Source organism: Jaculus jaculus, chromosome 2 (assembly GCF_020740685.1).
Source record: "Jaculus jaculus isolate mJacJac1 chromosome 2, mJacJac1.mat.Y.cur, whole genome shotgun sequence".
NCBI lineage: Eukaryota > Metazoa > Chordata > Mammalia > Rodentia > Dipodidae > Jaculus > Jaculus jaculus.
The window spans coordinates 93,839,089-93,864,095 of NC_059103.1; the positions used below are offsets into that span (position 1 = coordinate 93,839,089).

Here is a 25,007-nt window from a genome sequence, read left to right on the forward strand (position 1 = left end):
AGGGGCCAGCTGAGCTGCTGCTGAAGGAGAATATAAATGGTACCAGCAGAGTAGCTCCAGGCACCCTGCAAAGTCTCCTATCCCCAGCTGTCAGGGTTATGAACTTCCTGAGAACTCATTCAGTCCTGGCCGCTCACCACTGAGAGATCAAGTTGGGCACTCAGCATTGGTGAGACTGGAAGCCATCCCAGAAGGTAACTGGGCCTACATATACAAAGCCAGATACACAGTCTGCACTGAAAGTGCTAATTTCTCTTTCCATGTCAGGAAAAGTTAAGTATTACATTTGAATGATATATTCTTGGTTGGCTTTACCCTTATCAAATATGCTGTATTTTGGAATTGACTATTGTTGCCTTTGAAGTTTATGGATTTTTAGGGCCTTTGTCTTTTTCGTAAATCACTATTGGGAGCAGGACTGACTGGCCCCAGGCTGACTTGACCCATTTCAGACTAGAAACTCAACTTCCTAGTTAACAGAATGAAGGGGCAATGCACACCCTTGGGGACTTTGGCTTTACTATATTGTTGGTTTAGTTTAATCTCCATGCTTGTAATAAATACTCTAGGCTGGTTTTGACTGAATGTCTGTACTGCTTAGTTGGATTTTAGAATTTGCCAGTAATTGGCTTCACCCAGTCTACTACAGTATTTGAGTATCAGGCAAACTCAGCACCTATGGTCACTTCTGCTGTGTCTTTTGGAGTGTAAGAGCTGCACCTGACACTTTCAACTCCTATACTGAAGATATATAAAGTAGAATTTTCAGTTAAGAACAGTGCAGATAATTAGAAAACCCAAGCATCAAATTAACTCATGATGCAAAAATCTCTACATTATAATACAATAAACAACAAAAACAAAGACAATACAATTTCACCAAAAACTTTAAGTCCACCAGAAATGACCTCTAGTGAGATTACTTTAGATGAAATGCCTGACAAAGATTGCAAAAAAAAAAAAAAAAAAAAAGACTATATCTATGCTCGAAGATATTAAAGAAGAAATCAAAGGAATCAAAAAAGAAAACCAACTCCTGAAGGAATCCCAAGAGATATCAGGAAAACAACTTAATGAAATAAGTAGGTCAATACAAAACATGAGCAAGGAAACAGAAATAATGAAAAATACCAATAAGAAATACTAGAAATGTAAACAGAGTAAAAGACACAAATTAACAAAATTAGAGATGAAAAAGGGACCAGTACAACAGATACCAGAGGAATTCAAAAAATCATAGGGACATACTATAAGAACATACATTCCACTAAGTTTGAAAATCTGAAAGAAATGGATGATTTCCTTGATTTATATGACCTACCAAAATTAAATCAAGATGAGATTAATCACTTAAAATAGACCTATAACAAGTATGGAGATCCAAGCAGTTATAAAAATTCTGCTATCTAAAAAATGCCCAAGGCCCAGATGGATTCACTGGTGAATTTTACCAGACCTTCATTGAAGAACGAACACCAGTGCTTCTCAAACTTTTCCATAAAATAGAAAGGAAGGAATTCTACCGAACTCTTTCTATGAAGCCAGCATCCCCATGATAAAAAAACCATACAAAGATAGAACAAAAAAAGAAAATTACAGACCCATCTCCCTCATGATGAATATAGATGCAAATACTTCAACAAAATATTGGTAAACAGAATAGAAGAATGTATCAGAAAGATCATTCACCTGAACCAAGTAGGCTGTATCACAGAGGTGCAGGGATGGTTCAACATATGCAAATTGATAAATGTAATACCTTATATAAATGGACTAAAGGACAAAAGTCCCATGATCATCTCATTAGATGCATAAAAAGTATTTGAGGGCTGGAGGGATGGCTTAGCAGTTAAGGCATTTGCCTACAAAGCCAAAGGATCCTGGTTTGATTCCCCAGGACCCATGTAATCCAGATGCACAAGGGGGGCACATGTGTCTGGAGTTTGTATGCAGTAGCTGGAGGCCCTGGTGTGCCCATTCTCTCTTTCTTTGCCTCTTTCCCTCTCTTACTCTCTCAAATAAGTAAATAAGAATAATTAAAAAAAAGAAAACATTTGACAAATCCAACATCCCTTCATGATACAAGTCCTACAGAGACTAAGAGTAGAAGGAACATATCTCAACATAATAAAGGCTATTTATGACAAACCTACAGCCAACATAATACTAAATGGAGAAAAACTTGAAGCTTTTTCACTAAAATCAGGAATAAGACAAGGGTATCCACTGTCCCCATGTTTATTAAATATAGTACTGGAAGTCTTAGTCATAGCAATCAGGCAAGAGACACACATCGGAGGGATACAAATTGGAAAGGAAGAGATCAAGTTATCATTATTTGCAGATGATATGATTCTATACATAAAGGACCACAAAGACTACCCGCAAACTGTTAGAGCTGATAAACACATAGCAATGTAGCAGGATGTAAAATAAACACAGAAATGAGTACCCTTCCTATATGTTAACAACACACACAGAGGACGAAATCAAGAGAATCGCTCCCATTCACAACTGCATTAAAAAAAACAAACAAACAAACAAACAAAAAAAAAACCCACCAGCAACTTGGGCTGATCCATGCTAGGAACTACAGATGAGAGAAATCACGTGACAATTGTGTTTCTGTGATTGTATGAGTTCACTTAAAATAAAGTTCCTTGGAATAAACCTAACCAAGGAAGTGAAGGATCTCTACAATGAAAACTTTAAAACATGCAAGACAAAGCAGGGCGTGGTGGCACATGCCTTTAGTCCCAGCACTCGGGAGGCAGAGGTAGGAGGATTGCTGTGAGTTCAAGGCCACCCTGAGACTACATAGTGAGTTCCAGGTCAGCCTGGACCAAAGTGAGACCTTACCTCGAAAAACAAAACAAAACAAAACAAAATAAAACAAAACAAAACATGCAAGACAGAAATTGCACAAGACACTAGGAAATGGAAAGATATCTCATGTTCTTGGATTGGAAGAATGAATATTGTGAAAATGGCAATCTTATCAAAAGCAATCTGCACATTTAATGCAATCCCCATCAAAATTCCAATGGCATTCTTCACAGAAATAGAAAAAAAAATCCTAAAATACATTTGGAAGCACAAAAAACCCTGAATATCTATAACAATTCTGAGCATCAAAAATAGGACTGGTGGTATCACCATACCGGATTTTAACCTATATTACAGAGCCATATACTACTGGAAATCAGTGTGGAGGATCCCGAGACAGCTAAAACTAGATTTACCATATGACCCAGCTATAGCACTTCTAGGCATATATCCTAAGGACTCATCTTACTACCTTACAGATACCTGTTCAACCATGTTTATTGCCACTCGATTCACAATAGCTGGGAAATGGAGCCAGCCTAGATGGCCCTCAACTGATGAGTGGATAATGAAGATATGGCACATCTATACAATGGAGTTCTACTCAGTGGTAAAGAAAAATGAAGTTATGAAATTTGCAGGAAAATGGATGGATCTGGAAAGGATTATACTTAGGTGAGGTAACCGAGGCCCAGAAAGCCTCATCACATGTTCTCTCTCATATATGGATCCGAGCTACAAATGATTGGACTTCTATGTAAGTTGGAATAAGACTCAGTAGCAGAGGCCAGTAAACTAGAAATAAGATATAAAGAGAATAGAAAGGGAGGGAGATGGTAATTAATAAAATGGTATTATATATTTGTAAGCAGAAGAACAGAATAACTGGGGTGGAAAGGCCTAAGTGAGGTGAGGGGAAGAGACTGAATAAAGGAAAGGTGGAGGGCAGGCTAATCAAAATCTAAGAGGATATAAATAAGTCATATGGAAACCTACTTTTCTGGATAATGGAACACCCAGAAGTCATATATTGTTACTAGAAAAATGGCCAGCGCCAAGGATGGGATACCTCCAGTGAGTTGTTGGCCAGGGAGGTCCCTGATGCCCCCAAAACATTACAAGCCATTGCCAAGGCTCTTGGTTTCCCACCAGGAATAGATGGTAAGACCCTATTGCTGAGGACTCCACATACTTGGGCTGCAAGGTTAGTGAGAAACCCTGCTGGAGCTAAGCTGAAAACCCCCTCCATGTAGATCAGTTGACAGAAAGCTGGAAAAAGCTACACTGTATGCACTTCAATGGAAGAGTGAGAAATCACCAGTGGAGATACTCAACAGTGGTAAGTTTGACCAGCCAGGCCAATGTGATGGGGCAAACTAACCACTTTCTAAGTGGACTGGAGGTTGCTCCACGGGAGGGAATACATACCTTACAGTGAAAACCTAAAACAGGGGTACTCATGAGGCCTCAGGATGTAACACCTACTGGTGTCTGGCTAAATGTATATACTTTGCTTACCAAACTGCCTGATAAACACTTGTCTTAATGTTCATGCCCATATATTAATGCTACTGTCACTTTTGGTTAGAGAAGCTTCTCTTTTCAGATGGTGATACCCTTGGGATGACTCAGAAGGCACCTTGGTGCTGAGAAGTGTCAGAGTAGTGTTCAGCACCTAAACATCTCCACCACACCTGGCTCAGGGTCCATTACAGAAGAGGTGGAAGAAAGAATGTAAGAGCCAAAGGAAGGGTAGGACTCCTTACAACAGGCTCCTCCAGACAACAAAATGGTCTGGATATCCATGACCTTGCAGTGCCTGACACTACCTACACAAGACCATCATAATAATAGGAGGAAAAAAATAATGATATCAAAATAAAAGAGAGACTAATTGAGAAGGGAAATGGGTATGATGGACAGTGGAGTTGCAAAGGGGAAAGTAGGGGTAAGGAGGGAATTACCACGGGTTATTGTTTGTAATTATGGAAGTTGTAAATAAAAAAATAAATTTATTGAAAAAAAAAGATTTACTTTACTCTTTTCCTAGTTGTAAACTTGTATCTTTTTGAAACTCACAAATAAGATTGTGAATTTTGCTTGTAGTCAAAACACATGTCCTAACTGCCTTGTGATCTAGTACATCCACGATTCCTTTGGCCCCTTTGGCTTGTGTTTCTCTCCAGTGCTCCTCAGAAGCAACTCTATGACCTTATTTCCTAGGGGCAGGCGATGTGAGAAGTTCCTTAGGAACCCTTTAAACACTAACTTCAGAAGCTACTGAAGACATATGCTTGGCTCTTGTTAAGATACTTACAATTTTTTGTCTTTTTAAAATATAGTCTAAAGATATAAACTTACACTTACATGGTAAATGAGTTATTCACTGAGCCCATTATTGTTAAGACACTTTTGAGCATGATTTAGAATGCCATACCCACAACTGAGTTGTTCTAGTCTTTTTCTAAGCAGTTACCGATCTATCTTCTACTTAATACCTATGCTTAAATCTACATTAAAACCTATTTATTGGCCGGGCGTGGTGGTGCATGCCTTTAATCCCAGCACTCAGGACGCAGAGGTAGGAGGATCGCTGTGAGTTCGAGGCCACCCTGAGAGGACATAGTGAATTCCAAGTCAGCCTGAGCTAGAGTGAGACCCTATCTTGAAAAAACAAAAAACACCCTATTTGTTTATTTATTTAAATGATTCAGAGATAGAGAGAAAGGCATGAGTACACCAGGGTGTCTTGCTACTGCAAATGAACTCCAGAATGATGCACCCTCTTTTTGCATCTGGCTTTACTTGGGTACTGAGGAATCACACTTATTCTGTAAGGCTTTACAGGAAAGCTCCTTTAACCTCTGAGCTATGTCCCCAGCCTCTAGGACCTTTCTGTAATAAACTGGACTGTGTTTCATAGTGACTCATCCTGAAATTCTGTGGCAAAGTCAAGAACCCCAGTTCCCTGAGTGGAAGCTCTGTAAAGAAGTCCCCAGGGTGCCCTAGCCAGCAGCTGAGCTGCTCTCCTAACGCCCCTGCCACTGACAACGCTTGTGTAATGTTGTGAACACACTCAACTGCACACTTGGAAACAGGAAACTAAGTCAGATAGGGTGGTGCATGCCTTTAAATCTGAGTACTTGGGAGACCCTATCTGGGGCAAATACATGTCTGTTCATACATTCATACATTCATAGGAAGAATAACTGAACAAAGATCCACTGACCATTTTCTGTGGTACAGATGCAAAATTAGGATACCCGAGAACATCCTCTATAAAGTTGTTGTCACAACCTTTCCCAATCCAAATGTAAAAAACCTTTTAAAAAAAAAAAAAAGGCGAACATAATATTAAAGTCCTTAATAGTCAATAAAATCCATTAGAGTAAATTCTCTCAAAATTACTATGCATAAAAGAGGGTAATTATACTATTTCAAGTACAGTAAAAGTAACATAAAAGTAAAAAGGAAACCTATAATTAGTATGTTATGAGCATATTTAAATGAATTAAAAGTAGTTCCCATCTTTTTTGCTTAAATTGAAGCATAAAATACAGTTTAGCTTCTTCCTCATTTATTTCCCTAATGGGAATGTAATGCTTTACTAAGGATAACCAACTCATTGTGTTTTCCATCTGCTTCAATTATTGTCCGTATATATCAACTCAGGGGTTTACCCCTCTTCTGTGGCTGTCCAAATCCTTTGCCTACTCAAAAGGTTCTTGACCATGCTGATACCTTTTAACCACCCCTGAACAGTGGCTTCTGCTGACCACCTAATCATTAATGGGATTCGTGACAATGCATAGAAATTGAACTAGAGAAACGCTTGAGGGCCCTTTGGATTTTATGATTCCCCACAGTAAAGTTCTTGATAGTAGAAATCTATCTTTTTATCAATGATTACAATGATAATTTAAGATAATGCATTCATCTATGATAATAATTTGATGTCCAGCTGTAGTGGCTAAAGTGTGCCAGTCACCAATCTCTCTCCCCATAGCTCCTTATCCCCCTCTCTCACTGCCTGCTGAGTGATAATCCCTCCTCTGCCAGTCAAAATGTTAAGAAGCTCCGTGAAGCTGGTAAGATGCTTACAGAGCCACAGTCCATGAGGAAAGCACCTTCTCTGGTCAACTTCTCTGCAGACAGTTTCTGAAGAGGAGGCTGAGGCACAACTCTATCATTAACATGTATGGCACCCTGAAAGGAAAAAGTACAGTGAGTGAGCTCACATTATTCTCATCATAGCTTATAATATGGTAACTGAGAATTCTGTAGAATGAAAAAGAAAATACTGATTATACATTTACAATTTTGGCTGTAAAATGAAGATATTTTCAAATGTACTCAAATTTAACCTGAAGAAGTACAATGCCCAGTCCCATTTATTTCCCTCTGGGGTCAGTATGCATCAAAAGTATGAGTGCTGACTGCAAGCTGCTTTGTTATAGTTCTCTTAGGGATTAATACTATACTTAGAACTAATACTACTCTAAAGAAGTTAAGTCTGTCACATAGAAAAAAATACTATGTAGATGCACATTAAAAATTATTGGAGGGCTGGAGAGATGGCTTAGCAGTTAAGGTGTTTGCTGGTGAAGCCTCAGGACCCAGGTCCGATTCTCCAGTACCCACGTAAGCCAGATGCCCAAAGTGGCACATGCATCTAGAATTCATATGCAGTGGCTAGAGGCCCTGGCATGACTATTCTCTCTCTCAATAAATAAATATTTAAAACATTATTATTGGATACCAAATTTGGTTTACTACATAACTGACATTACAATTTGATCATACCAGAAGTTGCTAATACCTACAATATCAATGGAAATACCCTATAACTTCATTTTGTAACACATACTAAGATCAAATCTGTAAGTAACTTTCTAACTTAAAAAAACTCCATAACCACTATTTGATCGTGTCTGACTGTCCCATCATCCAGTTGGATCCATATGTGCTTATTTAATGTATTTTTACCATACAGGGGAAAGAATGGAAGAAGTTATTTATAATGATTCAAAACAAATATATTTTTTATTTATGCAATTATATTTTTATTTATACAAATGTATTTTTAATTTATAATTCATACCTCATCTGTCAATCTGTCTATCCTGTACAAATTGGGATGAATCATTTTCATTAGATGAACAAGTGGCTGGGACTTTATCTGACACATGGCATATACACGATCATCCAAGCGTGTGCTTGTACCCGTTCTAAAGGCTTTCTACAAGAAAAAAGATAAATGGAATGAGTAAATGCTATTTCTCATTGATCATGGAAAAAACATGACTCCGACCACATAGACGTTCAGTTTTCAGCTGACAATTCAAGGTATGTATGTAAGTTAGTTAGGTTCTCTGTTCAGAGAGAACACTTACTCAGTGGGTAGTTGTAAGGATTAAGTAAGATGGTGGCGCACACACCTATTGTGGTGGCTGAGACAATGGAAGATCGATAGTATATCTCCCTTAGTTTCTTCTCACAAGCACTGATTAGGAGTAAGTTATGACCATATCATTATTCAAATTGCTCACATACATCAAGGAAAGAGAAGGTATGGTTTCATAAACCATAATTTATATGTACGACTTTATTCTCTTCCTATTCTTTAAGTCCTGCAATGCCAAAGTGCATAATTTTCTCATCAAGTATTAAAAATTTAAAAAAAAAAATTAAAAACATTTCTTCACATATATACCTATGAATTTTGAAAATGTCATTAAACATAACTACATCTAGAAAGCTACCTGTTTGAGAAGTGCCAGCACATAGAGAGGAAATAGCTTGAGTGAGCCTGGTGCTATCAATGCCGAGTGCTGAGCACTGGAGACAGTAGAGCCGTAGGCAGACAGTGAATCTACGACGGCATTCACTAAGGCATCTCTTGCGTCTGACAGACTTGAGGAAATAGATCGATCCACAGCTACAGAACCAAAATGAAAGGATACTTAACCATTAGGTTCCAATGCACTCTCTCCATGCAATATATTATTTAAGAATCAAAATACATTCCATCTGTTCCCACATGTTCAGTGTCTGTTTGGTATACATGTTTTTTTTCCTAAATTCAACTTGCTTAGCCATATTTACTTCTGAAAAAGCCTTAGGAATGTATCTGTTAAACACAGCAAAGTCCAGGTTGTAAAGTAGTACTTTATTGTTCTGACCATCAATATAAATTCTACCATCTCCTGTAGGCTTCTGAACTCATTTTTACAATAAAAAATTTTCAAGCAATCCAGGTTAGCAAATAAAAAGAAAGAAGGTAAACTTGACATAGGCTTTCACAGAGATATTTAGGAAGCAAATAATTATTTTTCCCCAAGTATAAGTTTTAGTGAAAGAGATAATCTATACTAATCTCATACTAAATATAAATTTATATAAGGTATACTGAAAAATAATCAGTTAGGATATAAATTGTTAAAAATCTAGATATGAAATGACACTTGAAAAAAAAATGGTATCCTGAGCTAGGGGTGCAACTTGGCAGTAAGTACTTGCCTAGCTAAGTGGAGTGCTCTTGTTCAATTCCCAGCTTGCCAAAGGAGGACGGCGGGGGGGGCGGGGGGCGCATTCTTTAGTAAATGTGCTACTATCATTTGCTCCAAATGAGTAATTTTGACTCTTTTCTCTAGGTCCATGACAAAAATAGGAAGGTTCACTTCATGTCCAAATTTATCAATATGGAATAATTGTTAAAAACTCTTGGGGTTGGACAGCTGGCTCAGCAGTTAATATGCATGCCTGCAATGCTTAACTCATGACCAAGGTTCAGTTTCCCAGTACCCATGCAAAACGAGATGTACAAAGTGGTGCATGCATCTGGAGTTCGTTTGCAGTGGCTAGAGGCCCTGGTGTGCCCATTCATTCTCTCCTTGCAAATAATTTTTTTTTTTAAACACAGAACATTTTACTAATTCCTTACGTGATCCTTTAAACTTACACAGAATAAAACTTAAGTTTTCTGGATATAGTTCTATCTGTGTAACTATAATCAAGATATGCAAGAGTTCCAGCACCCCAAATATCCTGTCGTGGGGCTTCTTTGCACTAAGTTTCTCCCTGCTCCCAATCTTGGCAGTCACTGATGTTTCATTGTTTGTTTAAGCACTGATAGCTCATTCTTTGTCACTGCTAAGTTCTGTTCCATTGTGTGGATGTATCACAATTTGTTCTCATATCAATTAGCTGAAGGACACTGACATTTTTTAATATCATAAATCCAACAAACTGCTAAAATAAGTATAAGAAACATAAAATAGTCTAACCATTCTGTAGTAAGTGAAAACACAGACCATTTATCTTTAAAACAGGAGATGTCTGAGTTAAAAAAAAACAACACCTGAAGCTGGAGTAATGTTTTTTTAGGATAGAAAAATGTGTTTCAGTTTTATGTTCACGTTTTACTCACCCATGTTTGCCAGAAGACAGACAGAAGCTTGTACATCCACTCCTGCATACACATCTGCAAGTGAGCTTACCACTGGCAAACAGAGTGTATGCACGCGAATTCTCCGCTCACCTAAATAAAAATGGAGCGTAAATGACACTTAGATGCATTAGGCTAAGAGAGAAAGCAAGCAGATCAGTTTTATTCTTATTACTGCTTTACCTATTTTAAATTGACAAGATTTTGAGACAGAAAACAGTTTTAACATGTATTTGGTGCTGAGGACAGAGCCCAGGGTCTTACACATGGTAGGCAAGGGCTCTAACACTGAGCTACAGTCTAATTAAATGTGTTTCAAACAAAATCACTGTCCAACTCTACAGAACATGAACATATAACAGTTGAATTTTGTTTTAATGTTGTTAATTTTAAATTTTATCCAACATAGTAAGTGATTAGAAAATGCAGCAGCCAAGTAAGAAGTGATGGCCTTCATTGCTGGCTTTTTATTTCAGTGCAAAAAATAATGCAAAAGAGGCTGGAGTGATGGATTAAGGCACTTGCTTGCGAAACCTAAGGACCCAGGGTTGATTCCCCAGGACCCACGTAAGCCAGATGCATAAGGTGGCGCATGCATTTGGAGTTTGTTTGCAGTGGCCGGAGGCCCTGGTGTACCCATTTTCTATCTGTCTCTTTCTTTGTTTCTGAAATAAATAAAACTTTAAGCCAGGTGTGGTGGCACATGCCTTTAATCTCAGCACATGGGAGGCAGAGGTAGAAGGATCTTTGTGAGTTCGAGGACACCCTGAAACTACATAGTGAATTCCAGGTCAGCCTGAGCTGCAGTGAAACCTTACCTCAAAAAACAAACAACATAATTAGCCAGGTGTGATGGGGCATGCCCTTAATCTCAGCACTTGGGAGGCAGAGTTAGGAGGATTATCATGAGTTCAAGGCCACCTTGAAACCACATAGTGAATTCCAGGTCAGCCTGAGCTAGAGTGAGGCTCCACCTTGAAAAACAAGGAAAAAAAAGAAAAAAAAAAGAAGTGTTGCAAAGGATGGCAGAACTGGATTTAGCATGTTTGCCAGAAATGATAACAGGCATACAAGCTTTTCATAAATAATACAAAAGGTGTGTTAAAGATTCCAAAGTTCCAAAGAGAAGCTCAGCACACAGGAGGCTGAGGCAGGGGTGTGAGCCAACCTGAGTTCCAGATCAGTCTGATCTATAGCGAGACCCTGACTCAAAAAAAAACAAACCAAACAGCATAACATATATTTGGCTATTACAAATTCTACTACTAATGTGTATTCATTCATTTCCACATTCCGCTAAGGACCATATGAAGAGGGATCTATGGCTCTACTTTACCTTTACTTGATGTATATAACAGGGCTGTTTGAAAGCACACTAAGGAAGTATCTGTCAGACTTTCTTCAATTGACAACTGTACTGCAAACCCCGCATCAGGATTGATGTTGGCCAGAGATAATAAATCAGTGGAGCGGACAAAGAAGTTTCCATGAAAAGTGTGCATTGAAAGACCTAAGAAAGAGAGAAAGATGGTAATGAAACAAAAGTAGCATCTTCACCTCAAACTACTTCTTAAAGCCAAAGATACCTTTGATTTCAAATCAGAGAGAAAATGCTCATTATGGTAGTTTGAAAAGATGGCCCCCAATATATTCATTGTTTTATTATAGTTTGTAATGTAGATCTGCAGCAGCTACCTGGCTAGAGGAGGTGTCACTGGGAGGATCTTAGGGTCCAGCCCAAAGGTATGGGGGTGGATTTGAAATCCAACCTAAAGGTATGCAAAGTGCCTGGAGTTCCTGCAGTGTGCTTGTTGTGGTTTTAGGAATTTGGCTTGTGGCTTCTCTATCTCTTCTTGGACCTGTAAAGCAGGCCAGTTTCTTCTGGCGTTACGGAACTTCCCCTCTATCTTCAATCATTTCCTCCATTATTGTGCCTGGTCTAGAAGTTCATCTCGGGGAGCCTGAAGCTGTCTACTGCACTCATTGGATTTGGACACACGAAAGCAGCTTTTTATAAGTTCATACCTTTAGTACATCTTATTCTCATAACAGCTTCAAATCCAATCTTTCTCGTGAGGTACCGCTTCAGGTCTTTTTGTAACTTTTCTGCTTGTGCAGGATTGTGAGTAGAGTGGAAAGATGGGTAATAAAATATGCATCCCGCAGAGTACTTGGACATGCAAGCTTTACAGACAGAAATACATGAAACATTAGCTACAAAGGTAATAATATTCCACCTATCTAACAGTAGTACGGATTCTAGATTATGAAAAATTTTAGGTATAATGAGAAAGCATAACATGACTAAGAGTAATGTAAGTCTGAGAAAATCAAAACACTTATAAAATATAACATACAATAAAGTTTACTATTGAGAAGCATAAGGGAATTGTGTTACATAAACAGAATAGTAATATAATAGCATCTTATATTAGTCGAGCTTATCACAGATATGATGTATCTAATTCACATACCTTTCTCACCCAAATACCAAGAATGCTTCCTGAAGAACACAAATTTATTTATATGCTAAAATGTTTATGTGCATCCTCTTACCCAGAGAGGCAAGATCAGAATACTGCGAACTCAGAAGGAACAGATCCACTGCAGTTTGCTGTCCTGAGCAATCTAAAGCGAGTTTCTTGTAAAAATCAGTTGCAGGGCCAAGATGTTGTACCACCTAAGCCAAGATTATAAAGAAGAGCCAGAAACCTTTAATTATGGAGATGATATTATGTTTCTCTTATAATATGGGTAAGGATCCCCTTCATTCATTACCAAGCTAAGGAGTCTGGGTACAGATTTCCAACAACAGTAATGGCTAATGTTTTCTAAATTGTTATGGCATGCAAACAAAGTAATAAAAAGAATGTGGGCTGGAGAGATGGCTCAGTGGTTAAAGGCACTTCCTTGCAAGACCTGAAGGCCCAGGATTGATTCCCCAGTAGCCATGTAAAGCCAGATGTACAAAGTGGTACATGTATCTGGAGTTTGCTTTCAGTGGTGAAAGGCCTTGGCATGCCCATTCTCATGCTCACTCTTTCTCTCCTTGTAAATAAACAAGTACATTTTTTTAAATAAAAAGAGTGCATTACAACCCCCAAATAAAGATAATCTGAGAGCTCAACACTAATGCAGACTTATAGCACACCCACCAAGGCTCAAGGAATTTTGTGTAAGAGGGGGCAGAAAGAATGTAAGAGCTACAGGGTGGGAGGGAATATCCAGAGGCATTGCCCCCCGTGCCCCACCCCCCACACAATGACTGACTGCTGCACTCACAACTCATAATCCACAACTCCATGGTGAATACAGGAATCCCACTAAGGAGGGCCTTCTATGGAGTGGGGGCAAGGAGGAGGGAAATAATGGTACCAACACATGATATATCTATACAAAGTTTCTACTTAATAATCTGACTTTACCTCAGCTTATTAGTTTTTAGTACTATTTATGAAGTATAAATAAATAATAATGAATAATTTCAGTCTATAGAAGTAGAAAACACCAATAGGTTACAACAGAGAAACTCAATATAAATTACCTTTGTACTTGATCTTTGATTAGGATCTTCTCTGGATTGCAGAAGTCCTGCACCCAAGGAAGGTAACTGTGTCTGAAATACAGACACACGGCCACCTGTTGGAGACATTAATTTAAAGGCAGCCTGAAGTGCAGGACCAAGGGCACTGTGTGTTTCTCTTGTATTGGTGAACATGTTTGGTAATGTGTTCAGTAAGTCTTTTATAAGCTGAGGAAACAAAGATTAAAAGTTGAATTACTGAGAAGGCAAGACAATATTCCTTAACACATTCCAGAATAAAGTATGTTTTAGTACATCTCTGGGGACTGTAAATGCAGGAATCAACAGATAGACTACCTACTTTGTCTACTACCTAATAATAATATACCACATAAACAAATGTTAATATTTAAGAAACAGGTGAAATGACAAACATTTTGGTATTTTGAGAAAACAAATCAGTCTTACCTCTTTACTTTCATACAGATTCACAAGTAAACTATCCGGTGTAGGTAGAAAAACATCTACAGGGAAAACATGTATTTTAATAAACAAATCAAGTCAAAAGAGTATGATAAATTAGAAAATTTTAGTCTACCAAGACCTTTGTTAATGTACATGACAATTCTGTTTTATTAACTACATATGCTTTGTACATATCATGCATATATGCATGCACAACATCAAGTGTAAAACTCCAGTTTTTCCAAGAAAACAATTGCTTAAAAATAAATGCCAGGCTGAAGTGATGGCTCAGTAGCTAAAGGCATTTGCTTACAAAACCTGCGAGCCATGGTTCAATTCCCCAGTACCCATGTAAAGCCAGATACACAAAGCAGTACATGTGTCTGGAGTTCGTTTGCAGCAATAAGAGGCTCTGGTGTGCCTAGGCACACACTCTCCTTCAAATAAATACAGATTAAAAAAAATGTCAAAGTACATTAAATTATTCTCTTAGCATAGGGCAAAATGGACCATTAAAATAAAGTATTTTCTGTTCCAAAATCTCATGAAAAAATTATTTTGTTGACAGCTTACCATCTATATCAGACACAATCAACATCTGAGGCTGTGACAGCCCTTCTTGTAAATTGTAGAAATGAATAGTGCTGTCAAAGGTCATGAATCCTATTCTTGTCCGTGAATCTCCAGGAAGCCTAATAATAAAAATGTCATTTTAATTAAATGCAGGTTGCTCAGTTACATTATTTTCAAAATAATGAGATATAGTAAGCTTAAGTAAAACACCATCTTTAGGTGACAAAAAAAATATTTAATCCTATACATAACAGACAAGGATGAAATACTTCCCTTTTCAGATGAAGCTACTTACATGTTTAGAACATGTACTCCAGAAAAGTGCAGTACATTAGTATGCTCAAAGAAGAATATGCCGAAATGAAAAGGCTCTTAAAAAGTGAAAGCTCTCCTGCTACTTTCAAGCACATGTTTATTTATTTAGAGACTGCCATTCACTGCATAGCCTAAACTACCCTCAAACTTGGGAGTTAATCTGACTCAGCCTGCCAAGTGCTAGAATTACAGGCCTGAACCACTTTGCTTGCTTAAGCAATCTTACACTCTTAAGTAAAAATGAATTTATACTTTCCATCCCAATATTACAATACTGTATCTTTCTAAACATTCCTGAATGGAAGAGGAATGGATAATTTTCAGGAAAAGGTTGCTATAATGCAAGTTATATTTTAATGTGCCAAATTTTAAATAAAAACACAGTTATGAACATTGAACTAGTTATCACAAGTCATTAAAAAGATCTCTGCTAGAACTCAGTTTTCAAAACTCAACACCACAGAACAAATACGTATTATTTCATTGCCTGTCAAGCTTTTCTGATTAACAATACTTGTATTCAAAGCATTTCTGGGTATTACAAGACTCTGAAGTAGAATGTGCACCAAAATAGGAGGCCTTATTACTCACTTATAAGGACAACTGGTCCCGTAACTCAGATGTAGTTGTTAGATGAGTCAAAAGCATTTCAGAGAACAGAATGCTGATGCAGGTATAAACACTAGTCAAGACTTAGGATGGTTCAAAGATCAAGGAATCTTCACTTCTTTGAGATGTGCACTGCCACTGAGTATATGTCAATAGCCACAGGTCACAGTGGAGACTGGTGATGTACTTTACTACAGGAGCACATCAAGTTCAGCTGAAACGCTTTTGTAACAAGTTCCTCTCTCAAGGATATTTCCAGAAGCCTTTCAGAAAATGTGTTACTATTCTATTCCCTTTTCTGTTTTTTTCTTTTCTAGAAAATACTTCTATTTTCTGCTGTAAACCCAAACAAATATTTCTTTCTTTTATTTATTTATTTATTTGAGAGCGACAGACACAGAGAGAAAGACAGGTAGAGGGAGAGAGAGAATGGGCGCGCCAGGGCTTCCAGCCTCTGCAAACGAACTCCAGACGCGTGCGCCCCCTTGTGCATCTGGCTAACGAGGGACCTGGGGAACCGAGCCTCGAACCGGGGTCCTTAGGCTTCACAGGCAAGTGCTTAACCGCTAAGCCATCTCTCCAGCCCTTTTTTAAATTTTTTTTAATTTACCAAACAAATATTTCTAAGAACTGTTTTCCACTCTACATCTTATACTTTAGGATTTATAATAATTTGCAAATAGTTATTTCTCTGGGCATGACTCCTAACTGGGGCCACACCCATACATTTTATTTTATCTCAAAAAACTAAATGGATTGATGGGGCAGGAGATGGCTCTGTTTATACCATGAACAAAACAGACTTGGAAATGCAAAACGTCCCTGTGGGTGGTGGAACTTAGCATTTAAAGACAAAACAAGGTTGGGAGATGTGGCTCAGTTTCAGAGTACTCTAGATTCCAGGTCCAGCACACACACAGACATAAAAAGATAAACATTTCCTCCAGGTCCCACATAAGCCAGATGCACATGGTGGCATATGCATCTGGAGTTTGTTTCCAGTGGCTGGAGGCCCTGTCATGCCCATTCACTCTCTCTCTTTCAAATAAACAATAAAAAAAATAAAAAAAGGATAAACATCCCTTTCATGGTTTTTCATGGTTACCACTCACCGATCAAGTTATTTTTGAAGCAAACACATATAACTACATATATGTAGTTAGTAGGCCGGTGTGTGTGGGGGTGGGGGGGGTCCTCTAAGTTCCTAGTAACAAATATTAAAATAAACCTTTCATTATCTCTGGATTTTTAGAATTGCAAACATTCATTTACAGGCCAAGATCAGTTATATGCACACCATGGCAATGGAACAGCACTCAGCAGGCCCAAGACAGGGAATACATTTTTATTTCCAGATGAATCCATACTTCTACACATGGAAAGAAGTACTGTAGCAGTGAACCACACTGCTAAAAACCTTAAAGCACATCTCATGGTTACTGGAGTTTAAGAAAGAACTAGCTTGGTGTGGCGGCACATGCCTTTAATCCCAGCACATGGGAGGCAGAGGTAAGAGGATCACTGTGAGTTCAAGGTCACCCTGAGACTACATAGTGAATTCCAGGTCAGCCTAGACTAGAGTAAGACCCTACCTCAAAAAGAAAGAAAGAAAGAAATAACTGATTTTTTGGTTTTGGGGGTGTGCATATGCACAGACATGCACTTGTGAGCAGAGGTCAGAGGAGGATGTTGGGGTCCTCCTTTATTGTTGTTCTACCTTGTCTCCTTGAGACAAGTCTCTCACTGAAACTGGAGCTTGCTGGTTTTTATGGACAGACTGGCTGAGCAATGAGCACCAATGATTTTCCTGTCCCTGTTCACTCACTGCTTGGGTTACAGGCATGCATGGCTGTGCCCAGCTTTAAAAACCTTTTTTAAACCTGAGTGATGGAAATTGAACTCAGGTCATCATGCTTGCCCAACAAGCACTTTTACCTACTGAGCTATCTCCCCAGCCTTGAACAAACAACTTTTTTCCCAGAGCTCTGGAAGAATCCTTTTCAAAGCTAATGGATGGTCAGGTCAGCCTTCATGACTGTTGCTGGTAGACACCATATATACATATGTCTCACCCTATACTCTGTTCTTTTCTCCACAACACAACCCATAGCTAATATGCCAACATTCAGAGCCATCTCTGGCTTCTTCCTTCCCTTTCTTCATGTTTTATTGAAGCCAACAAAACCAGCTTATGAAAAAATTCCTTGCTCAGGCATAAATATAGCTAGCTTTCTGTACATTTTAAAATTTATTATTAGATTTATGTAAATTAGTAAATAAAATTACCTTCATCTGTAGTATACAATGTTTTGCAATGTGTATATACTACATCTACCTAATTAACACACAAAGTTAACAGGTCCTAAGAATACTCAAATCTACTCTTAGCATATTCTGAGAATACAATATAATAACTATAGATGCCACAATGTACAATACACCTTTCTTCTGGGAATACAATATAATAACTATAGATACCACACTTTTCTTTTTTTCGACATAGGGTCTCACTCTAGCCCAGGCTGACCTGTAATTCATTATGTAATCTTAGGCTGACCTCGAATTCACAGAGATACTCCTACCGCTGCCTCCCCAGTGGGCCCTACTGATATGTGTGGTAGATGTAGACTGGACTTTTATTTTATTTTTTTGAGGTCAGGTCTCACTGTATCCCAGGCTGACCTAGAATTCACTATGTAGTCTCAGGGTGGCCTTGAACTCACGGAGATCCTCCTATCTCTGCCTCCTGAGTGCTGTGATTAAAGGCATGTGCCACGACACCCAGCTCAGTACATCTTTTCAATGTACTCATCTTGCCTAACTAAAGTTTTACATCATTTTGCCAATATCTTCTCACCTAGACCTCTATCCTACTCTCTACCTCTGTGAGAACAATTTTTAAAGATTTCATATATGAAATTATGTGGCCCTTATTTTCTATTGTCAGACTTATGTCATTTGACATATTCAGATTCAACCATGTCAATAACAGTCTCATCCAGATTCATGACACCCAATCCAAGTCAAGCTCCTTGGGCCCCAGTGTTCAGGGCAGCTCAAAGAAATACTACAAAAATAAATATTACAAAATATTAAATCATGAACAAGTTAATGTATTAAATGCCAACTCATTAAATCCTAACAACTCAAGTAGTAGGATGCTGAATTCTATGGTAGAAAGGTAAGTATAACCAAATAACAAAAGCCAACATCATAAATTGCAAATGAAGACTTGACGTTACATACACATACACACACAAATATTCTTACTTGTCTAAATTTTCTAATAATGACTGGCATAAAATCGTCAAATATCCAGCTTCCACTGCATTATGAGACACATCTAAGACAAACAAGTAGACTGCAGGTTGAGGAGGACGAAGCTGAAAGAAATAAGTGTATTTACTTAGTAAGTATGTTTCACAGTGTACCAAAAAGACACAGTCAGAATTGCTGTTTTATAAGATCTTATATGCCAATGACATTCCTTCTTTTAAATATTTTTCTTGTGAAAATTTCAAAGATTATCACAAAGAGACAATTGTAATAATTAAATCATGTTAAATGTTTTCTTAGTAAGAAAAGATGTTGGCTAAGTAAAATCAGACTAGTTTATTACTTTTACTTTTTTGTGGCTTTTTGAGGTAGGGTTTCACTCTAGCCCAGGCTGACCTGGAATTCACTATGTAGTCTCAGGATCGCCTCAAACACAAGGCAATCCTCCTACCTCTGCCTCTTGAGGGCTGGGATTAAAGGTGTGCGCCACCAAGTGTAGCTTGGTTTATGACTTTTAACCTGTCTGAATATTTACTTTGCTTTCCTCATTACTAAAAACTTCATAGTTTTTAAACTAATTTTTGTTTTGCAGTGCTGTGAATTGAACTCAGGGCCTTGAACATGCTAGCAAAGTACTTTATTACTGAATAACACATCCTTAGTCCCTAATTTTTATAACTTTTACAAAAAGACCCACACAAAACCTGACAACCTCCCATTAGTATTAGCTACTAGACTACCCGATGGTGGCAGAATCACAAAAGTTAAGTGCTACGTATAATGAAGGTCCTTGTGGCCATATATGTATTATACAAATATATATATTATACATTATATATATATAATATATATCTCATCTGCTAGGAGAAATATGTTGATGTATTTATGAGTGAAATGACACAATATCTTGGATTAGAATTTCATACACTCCAGACTAGGCGAGGAGAATGGGCATGTACAGTGTGGTGGGGAGTATATTAAAGCATGGCTACATGCTGATGTTGAAGCTTAGCAAGGGCTAAAGAAAGGCTAATTATACAGATTTTTTAATATCCCAGTGTTGGGGAATTAAAAACACACTTGCTAGGCAAGTGTTCTAACACTGTGCTATACTCTCAGTCCATGAAATCTTTAATATATACATACAAAGGCCATATAAATTATGACAAAGACTAATGAGTATTCCTTGCTTTTCCTAAGAACGCCAGAGTTGAGAACATAATAAGTTACAAGTGTAAGAAACTGGGAGTAAAAATGATCAAGCAAAAAAAAAAAGCATGCTATAGTTAATGTGGAAATTGACGTGAAAACTGCAGTTGAGCTATGACTGCATAGTAACAACCATGAAAACTGCAACAGGAGTTCCATACACAGCAGCTGCCACTGCTCGCCTCCTTCACGGATAGCACATTGATAGTCCAGTTTACAGACAACCAAGACTACATGAGTGTACTGAAAAAAAGCAAAGTTACGCCAGGCATAGTGGCGCATGCCTTTAATCCCAGCACTCAGGAGGCAGAGGTAGGAGGATCACTGTGAGTTCGAGGCTACCCTGAGACTACATAGTGAATTCCAGGTCAGCCTGGGCTAGAGTGAGACCCTACCTCAAAAACCAAAAAAAAAAAAAAAAGCAAAGTTACTACACATGAATTAAAAATTGGAAATATGATAAAGACTTAACTGGACGTAACCAAAAAATTCATTTTGTAAGTTTCTAGAAAAGATGAATAAGCCTAGAAGCAACTTCATGAAAGAACTGATGGAATTTTATAACTGATCTTAGGAGAAAAACAAACAAACAATCAAAAAAAGGTAAGCATTCTCTTATCTCTACTGGGCAGATCACTAAGGTGGTGATACTTTTTAACTCTAAAAACTACAATTTTAGGCCAAAATATACTTCAAATTTTTCTGATTTGATCAACTTAACAATATATGGTGGGTTCATTCCAGGGAAGTAGTCAAGTTAAAGTGATAGCAAACTATAAATGTTATTGTTTATAAAACTGTTATATTTCTTAGCAATACAGTACATTCTTCCAAAAGACTTAAGTTTTAAGAAGGTTTTCTTTTTGTTAAGTATAAACTTCATTATTTAAAAATTTAATACTATGGACAATGTCAATATTTGGACAACAATTCACTTAACAGAAAATTACAAACAACCAATACAATTGTTTCTCATGACTAACGTTATCACTAGTTACCATGTAATCTGAAGAAGCAATGAATTCCACAGTTGAATTCTGAACTTCTGGTCGCTTATGAGGTTCTCCATAAGATCGAGTGAGGGGGTTATACATAAATTCTTCAGGGACTACATAAGGGTTAAGAAGCAAGTGTAAATTTAGTAACATGTCTAGAATTAAACATCCTTATAAATATTTATCAGTTTACCAACATTTCTGTAAACATTTAATAATAAAATCCTTGGCCTCATAAAAAGATCAGAAGACAACATATATGTAATATGCAATATATACTTTTTTGGGGGGTGGTTTCGAGGTAGGGTCTCACTCTAGCTAAGGCTGACGTGGAATTTACTACATAGTCTCAGGGTGGCCTCAAACTCATGGTGATCCTCCTACCCCTGCTTCCCGAGTGCTGGGGTTAAAGGTGTGCACCACCACACCCAGCCGACATACACTTTTTAAAAAATAACATGAAAAACATAGCACAGGTAATCTTGCTTCTTGTGTCCTGCTTGTTATATGACTTGGAAAATAATTAGAGACAGAAATGTGAAAGCAGATCTAACAGGAAGGCCTGAGAAATGAGTAAGGAGGACAAGAAATGTGTGCGCATAGACACTGGAGTCTACCTAAGCGGAACGAACCAAATACACAAACAAGACCACCTTTTCAGATACATGAATTCACTCCAGTAACCATCACTGCTTTTTTTTTTTAAAGAATTTTTCTTTTTCCCTTTGCCCTGGGTTACTCTTGATGTTAATCATTTCCGTGGGATGCAAAATGAAGGTGTCCTAGTTGTGTTCTCTCCACTAAAAATGTTATTAAATTGTTTGTCAAGCAATAAGGAGAGAACTAATAATGACACGGATCTCTGAAAATTTTGAAAACAGTGTAAAATGCTTCTTTGAACAATCTGCAGCTCACCATCATTAACTCTATAGCACAAGTTGCACTTCCATCTACGTTGATCAATGAAGGACACAAAAGGGTTGATGTATGTTCGACAAGATCGACACCTCACAATAGTATTTGATGTTATGACTGGTAATTGCTGCAAAAGAAAGTAAAAGATGGTGAAGCAACAAGAAGAATTCCAGTCAAAAGACAGTACACAAACTACTCTCACTCTGTGTGCTAGACAGCAATGGGATCATCTGTCCTGTGTTAAGATTGAGGTGTGCGGACTAAATCCAGGGGCTTGATGAACTACGTGAACAGCTCTCAAGTTTCTTCCTTCTTGTCACAAACCTTAACACAAGAACAAGTCATACCAAGTCTAATATAAGTCAGTAACTGGCAAACAAAGCCTAGTTGGTTAAGCAAGGAGAAAACATACTCCATGCAAGAGGCTGCAGCTAGCTGGCTCACCAGACAGGAACAGTGAGCCCCACGCAAACTAGGCTAGAAATAGCCAAAACTATAGGACTCCTAAAAATACATCTCTAAACTTGTTTGGGAAAAGAACTTTATATTGTAAAAGTAGAAAAAATATTTATCTTAATAAGGTCACATATTATTCTATCTTGCTGCATTGACCCATTATCATTCATATACTTCATTTGGTCTTCTTAAAAAGACACATAATAAAATCACAATTCTACATCTTGGAGGACATCACCGTATTTGTGTGTGTACTCACAAGTGTTTTTTGTTTTAAATTTTGTGTATTTATTTAATTAATTTATTTATGAGAGAAAGAGGCAGAGAGAGCTAGAGAGGAATGAATGGGTGTGCCAGGGCCTACAGGCACTGCAAACAAACTCCAGACGCATGCACCACCTTGTACATCTGGCTTACATGGGTGCTGGGGAGTCGAACCTGGGTCCTTTGGCTTTGCAGACAAGTGTCTTAACCGTTAAACCATCTCTCCAGCCTCACACAAGTGTTTTGAGTGTGGGCACACATGTGCCACAACACATGTGGAGGTCAAAGGACCACTTTTGGGTTTATTGAATGAATACATTCATTGAACTTGACTTACTGCATTGTTATCACAATTTTACTTTATATTCATTTTGATACTTTTCATATGTCCTCACAGGGAAGTAAACATAAGAATGTGGAGAAATACATCTTATCAAGTGTCAATCAAATGCCTGTTTAAAACTGATTCTAGGGTCTGGCCATGGTGGTGCACGCCTTTAATCTCAGCACTTGGGAGGCCAAGGTAGTAGTATCACCTTAAGTTTGAAGCCACCCTAAGACTACAGAGTGAATTCCAGATCAACTGGGCTAGAGTGAGACCCTATCTTGACAAAAAAAGATTCTGAGGACTGGAGAGATGGCTTGTATATAAGCACATGCCAGAACCTAAGCATTTTACAAATGTTACTTTACCGTAAGGTCTCTGAAGGGATGCAACAGCAATCCTAAAGGAAGCTTAGCCTTATTCAGTAAAGCCTGTGTCTGTGGAATACTTGTCAGCGTACATCGGAAAGAACTGCAAAAAACATACACATGGAATACATTAGCTAGCAGAGAAAATACACTGACGTAGATAGGATCCTTCAGAACATTCAAGGGTGCAAGTAAAAGTCACTGGAGCAGGTTATTATAACCATTAACAGGAAGGTCACCTTTACTGTAACAAGGCATGTTTGTCAAAAATCTAACTTCCAGACTTCACAATTTCATGGTGGAAAAGCAAAACATTCAGGAAAAAAATGACTTCATTATGATGAGCCAGCAGGCATGGAGATAGAAAACGTGACATATTTGTCTCTACTAATGCTGCTCCTGTCCCCTTTCCTCCCTTCACATTTCTTCTCATCCTGAATTGCCACATGACAAGGCCTGACTTTTCCCTTTGAGCTCTGAGGTGGCGGTGGGGGGGAGGGAGGAGAATTTCTGCTTCCATAGGCTTTAATCCGTTGTACACTTGTCAGCCTTCTCCCCAGAGGTCATTTTGTTCCTGTGCCACCCTTGCACTGTTTCTCTCATCGAGTGTTTACAATTTTTGAAGTTATTTAAGGAACAAAAACAAGTGATGGTGACAGAAAATCACATCCGTGAAAGAAAAGCTGCTACTAGTAACCAGGAATGGCATTCTGATCAGTGTGGTGAGCACTGTGCAAAGACAGCTGTGTGCTCCAGGCTCAGCCTGCGTGCTCCCGCATCCAACATCCTGCCCAGACAGCTTGGAACCCTTTCCCCAGAAGCCCCATGCCTTGCTGTCACTCCCTCAGATCTACTCCAATGTAAGTACTTGGGAAGACCTGCAGAGATGCCTCAATAAAAAGTCATGCTTCACCTTTCCTCCGTACTAAGATTAAGTTTTTCTTCATACTCTTGACATTATGGCATATGCTTACTGGTTGGATGGTGCACAGTCTGCCTTAATAGAAGTTCTATGATTCCACAAGGCTCAGAAGACTTGTGTTTACATCTCTACTCCAACACATAGAAGCAGTGCCTTGAACTTAAGGCGTCAGTAATGGTCACTGAGGTGATAATTAAGCTCAACAGGCAGGCATTATTACATGCGTGAGCATCTCAATCAAAACATCTGAAATACTCCAACCAAACTTTTTGAGTGACCACATCAAACATTCATAAAGTTTCAGATTTTGGAGTATTTCAGACTTCTGGACTAGAGACACTCAACCAATAAAGTCTATGTAAATATTCCAAAGGGCCCAAAACTCCAAAATCTGAAACACATATGTGTCAAGCATTTTGGAGAAGGGATAGACAACTTGTATTCCTTGAACAGTTGACAGCAGAACCTTGAGAAGTTAAGTAAATCCCACGAAGCTGCATAGCTACTAGAACTAGGATT

At 38.2% G+C, this 25,007-nt stretch overlaps 1 protein-coding gene across 3 annotated transcripts in view; it reads right to left on the reverse strand.

Annotated features, from left to right (window-relative positions):
* Sec24b (SEC24 homolog B, COPII coat complex component) overlaps positions 1-25,007 on the reverse strand; it is a 100,559-nt gene that overhangs the window by 4,595 nt on the left and 70,957 nt on the right. For 2 of the 3 annotated variants that reach the window (XM_045143570.1, XM_045143571.1), the window contains 15 exons: positions 23,567-23,669; positions 22,154-22,280; positions 21,242-21,351; positions 19,029-19,141; positions 14,835-14,953; positions 14,265-14,320; positions 13,818-14,024; positions 12,830-12,953; positions 12,299-12,457; positions 11,610-11,783; positions 10,256-10,366; positions 8,589-8,764; positions 7,928-8,065; positions 6,928-7,032; positions 6,056-6,148 (listed from right to left, as the gene is read on the reverse strand). In XM_045143570.1, coding sequence (XP_044999505.1) covers positions 6,056-6,148; positions 6,928-7,032; positions 7,928-8,065; positions 8,589-8,764; positions 10,256-10,366; positions 11,610-11,783; positions 12,299-12,457; positions 12,830-12,953; positions 13,818-14,024; positions 14,265-14,320; positions 14,835-14,953; positions 19,029-19,141; positions 21,242-21,351; positions 22,154-22,280; positions 23,567-23,669 — 1,915 coding nt within the window. Of the gene's footprint in view, positions 1-6,055; positions 6,149-6,925; positions 7,033-7,927; positions 8,066-8,588; positions 8,765-10,255; positions 10,367-11,609; positions 11,784-12,298; positions 12,458-12,829; positions 12,954-13,817; positions 14,025-14,264; positions 14,321-14,834; positions 14,954-19,028; positions 19,142-21,241; positions 21,352-22,153; positions 22,281-23,566; positions 23,670-25,007 lie in introns of all 3 variants that reach the window. The other variant, XR_006635754.1, reaches the window with a different exon arrangement.